Genomic DNA, 2,765 nt, shown 5'->3' on the forward strand with positions numbered 1-2,765 from the left:
AGAGAGAGAGAGAGAGAGAGAGAGAGAGAGAGAGAGTCTTACCGTAAATATATAAGGAATTAAGATTTGACTTTCATAGTTAACATTATATGTATTCTTAAATACTGAATAAGAAAGGTGTCTACAACCACATCTTATGTGAGATGTGTGTACACACGCACGGGTGTGTGTGTGTGTGTGCGTGTGTGCAAGAGAGAGAGAGAGAGAGAGAGAGAGAGAGAGAGAGAGAGAGAGTTCGTCTGTAGATTTTGGTACAGACGAGTTACATAACCACGAAAAAGTGCCATAATTCTGCTTTCGGTTTGTTACGTTACAAACAACTACAGCGCTGAATCAATAAAGCCTTATATATCATACCCTTGTATAGCATAAAGAAGATACCCGGAACAAAGTTAGGTTCCGCATTCATATATCAAAATCGTAACAGTAATTCGCGTCGGCATCGACATCCAAGGTCACGGAGCACCTCCCCTATATAAGCAAGGGTTGCGGGTGTATGTAGGGCATTTGGGTCGAGCACCTCTGCAAGACAGGATGGGGCTCAAGGTGCGTAGACACGAATTCATTTATCTGAATCAACTGATTTATACTTATATATATATATTAGTCTGTAAAACAGTATTCCCTACGAAATGGAATAAAGTAATCACTTCACAAAAATAAGCATGTTTATTTTAGGTAAACGAACGGTTGCTAACGTTCGCTGATTTCCACCTTGATTACATAACGTTTAATATGCTTCAGTATTTTATCTCTTAATTGGGGACCATTGAAAAAACTTGAAACAGCTAAAAATTTTGGGGGAAATATACAGTAGATCTTTAATTTTCGTGGCATATCATTCTAATTTCAAAGTATTTATGCTTTAGTAATTACTGCTTTTTAGCAAATGAAAATGAAACCTAGATGCTTCTGTTGTTGCTATTCTAACCACAATTCTTTCGCCTCTTAGATTGTGACGGTGTTTATTTGCGTTTGCATGGTGTCAGCTGTATCCCAGGGACACCAGCAGACGAAATCTTCCTCGCCACCTTTCGAAGAATACGATCACATTGATTACAACAGCCTGGGTTCCTACGAAAACATAGTGACAGCCACCGTCGACATCCTCCCAGTTCTGTCCGACCTGTTTGATGCTCTGACACCGGAGGCCGCCGCCATCCGGGCGGGAAGTGCCTTTGACACACCCCGTCTGAAGAGGATCGTCATGGCGTTAATCCCTGTTACGAGGAAGGTACTCCAGGCCACAGCCCGGGCGGAGGGGAGGACAGTGAGCAAGGGAGTTCTGGACAGATTGGATGCTCTCGAGAAGACTCTGCCATCAACCTTCGACTTCATGACCAATGTCAGAGGCACGGACTTCTACGGCGTAGGCGAGGACTACAGTTACTTCAACAAAAAGACTCCCTACTGGAACAACGAAGGAGAAAAGGTCGTGCCACCGCAAGTCGACCTTTCGTTCGAGTACAACCCCGAGAAATTCAGTGGCTCAATAGTTAGTATGCCGAATCAAAAGCCTTTCTTCGTCAACCATCCTCCCAAGGACCTTTTCGATGCAGCTAGAGCGTGAGATGGTGATTAGAAATGTCTCACAGAAATTTATTTTTCACCCCATTCGTTTCAATATGTTCTTTTAAGGACAAAATTCAATGGACACTAAGAAGTCCTCCTTTACACCAGCCCTTAATAAACAGAAGGATACTGGAAAGGAAGAGAGCAGGAGAAAAAGTCAGTCTTTGTGTCCTTGCGTCTCGTCCTTTGTAAATATGACAGACGACCTCATTTTTTCTTCACTATAACTTCCCAGCTCATTAAAAACTTTCGAATGAAATGTGTGTTTTATTCCGAAAACCTTAACCTCTATAGTCTTCCTTCGCATTAACATCAAAAATGATATTCGTCCAAAGTTAACAAATTTGATAACGATGTACAAGAAAGTAGCAGCAAGAATACAAATGGCGGCGACACCATTGATGTTTCTGATAATAAGAGTAGACATGAATATCAAATCATTAAAAATTCAAAAGAAGAAAATGTAATCATGAGCAGTTATAAAACAAATCAGATCAACGGAACTGAAACTTCCTCAATTATTGGTTGCTGTTACGTTTCCATTCTATAAGAAATTCGAATCACGCCACAAGAAAAAAATAGGTACCAAAGGGGCAATTAGAGGCATTTGAAAAAATCAGATGTAGTTTGATACTATGATCGATTTAAAGAATTAGAATGGTGGAAAACAATCGAAAACAAACTAGGGGCAACTATATATCTCTCCAAAATTAGAGAATAAAGTAAAATATGGAGAGAGAGAGAGAGAGAGAGAGAGAGAGAGAGAGAGAGAGAGAGAGAGAGATGGGGGTAGGATGTGGGGAGAAATAACCATAACCTTATATTCAAACTTGTCGGATCTTACGGAAAATCGTGGTTAGTAGCCGTGAAGCCTTCGAGAATATTGAAAGTATAGTTTTACAATATAAATGATTTAAAAACTTGCAATAAATGCAAAACAAGATTCAAAATACAGTTATTGTGTACCAAAGAATGCGCGCTTTAAGGGAAAAAATTAGTGGCATAGAATACACAACAAAGATTATCCACTTAAGCCAGCTTAACGGTTAAATTATCACTCACATGGATCCATCTACCGATTATCCCTTTTTCAAGGTTGTTCAGCTGTGACGTCAGTCTGTAATATACTGTAATATACACACTAACCAGTCCCTTGGAGAGTGGATGCGGTTATCTCCGAATGCAATTCGAGG

At 40.1% G+C, this 2,765-nt stretch overlaps 1 protein-coding gene across 1 annotated transcript; it reads left to right on the forward strand.

Annotated features, from left to right (window-relative positions):
* The first annotated feature begins 464 nt into the window (after positions 1 to 464).
* Positions 465 to 1,825, forward strand: LOC136848931 (uncharacterized). Its single transcript, XM_067121748.1, has 2 exons — positions 465 to 546; positions 953 to 1,825. Exons 1-2 carry the CDS (start codon positions 535 to 537, stop codon positions 1,568 to 1,570), a joined length of 630 nt encoding a protein of 209 aa, XP_066977849.1. The 5' UTR covers positions 465 to 534; the 3' UTR covers positions 1,571 to 1,825.
* The last annotated feature ends 940 nt before the right edge of the window (positions 1,826 to 2,765 follow it).

Source organism: Macrobrachium rosenbergii, chromosome 20 (assembly GCF_040412425.1).
Source record: "Macrobrachium rosenbergii isolate ZJJX-2024 chromosome 20, ASM4041242v1, whole genome shotgun sequence".
NCBI classification, from domain to species: Eukaryota; Metazoa; Arthropoda; class Malacostraca; order Decapoda; family Palaemonidae; genus Macrobrachium; species Macrobrachium rosenbergii.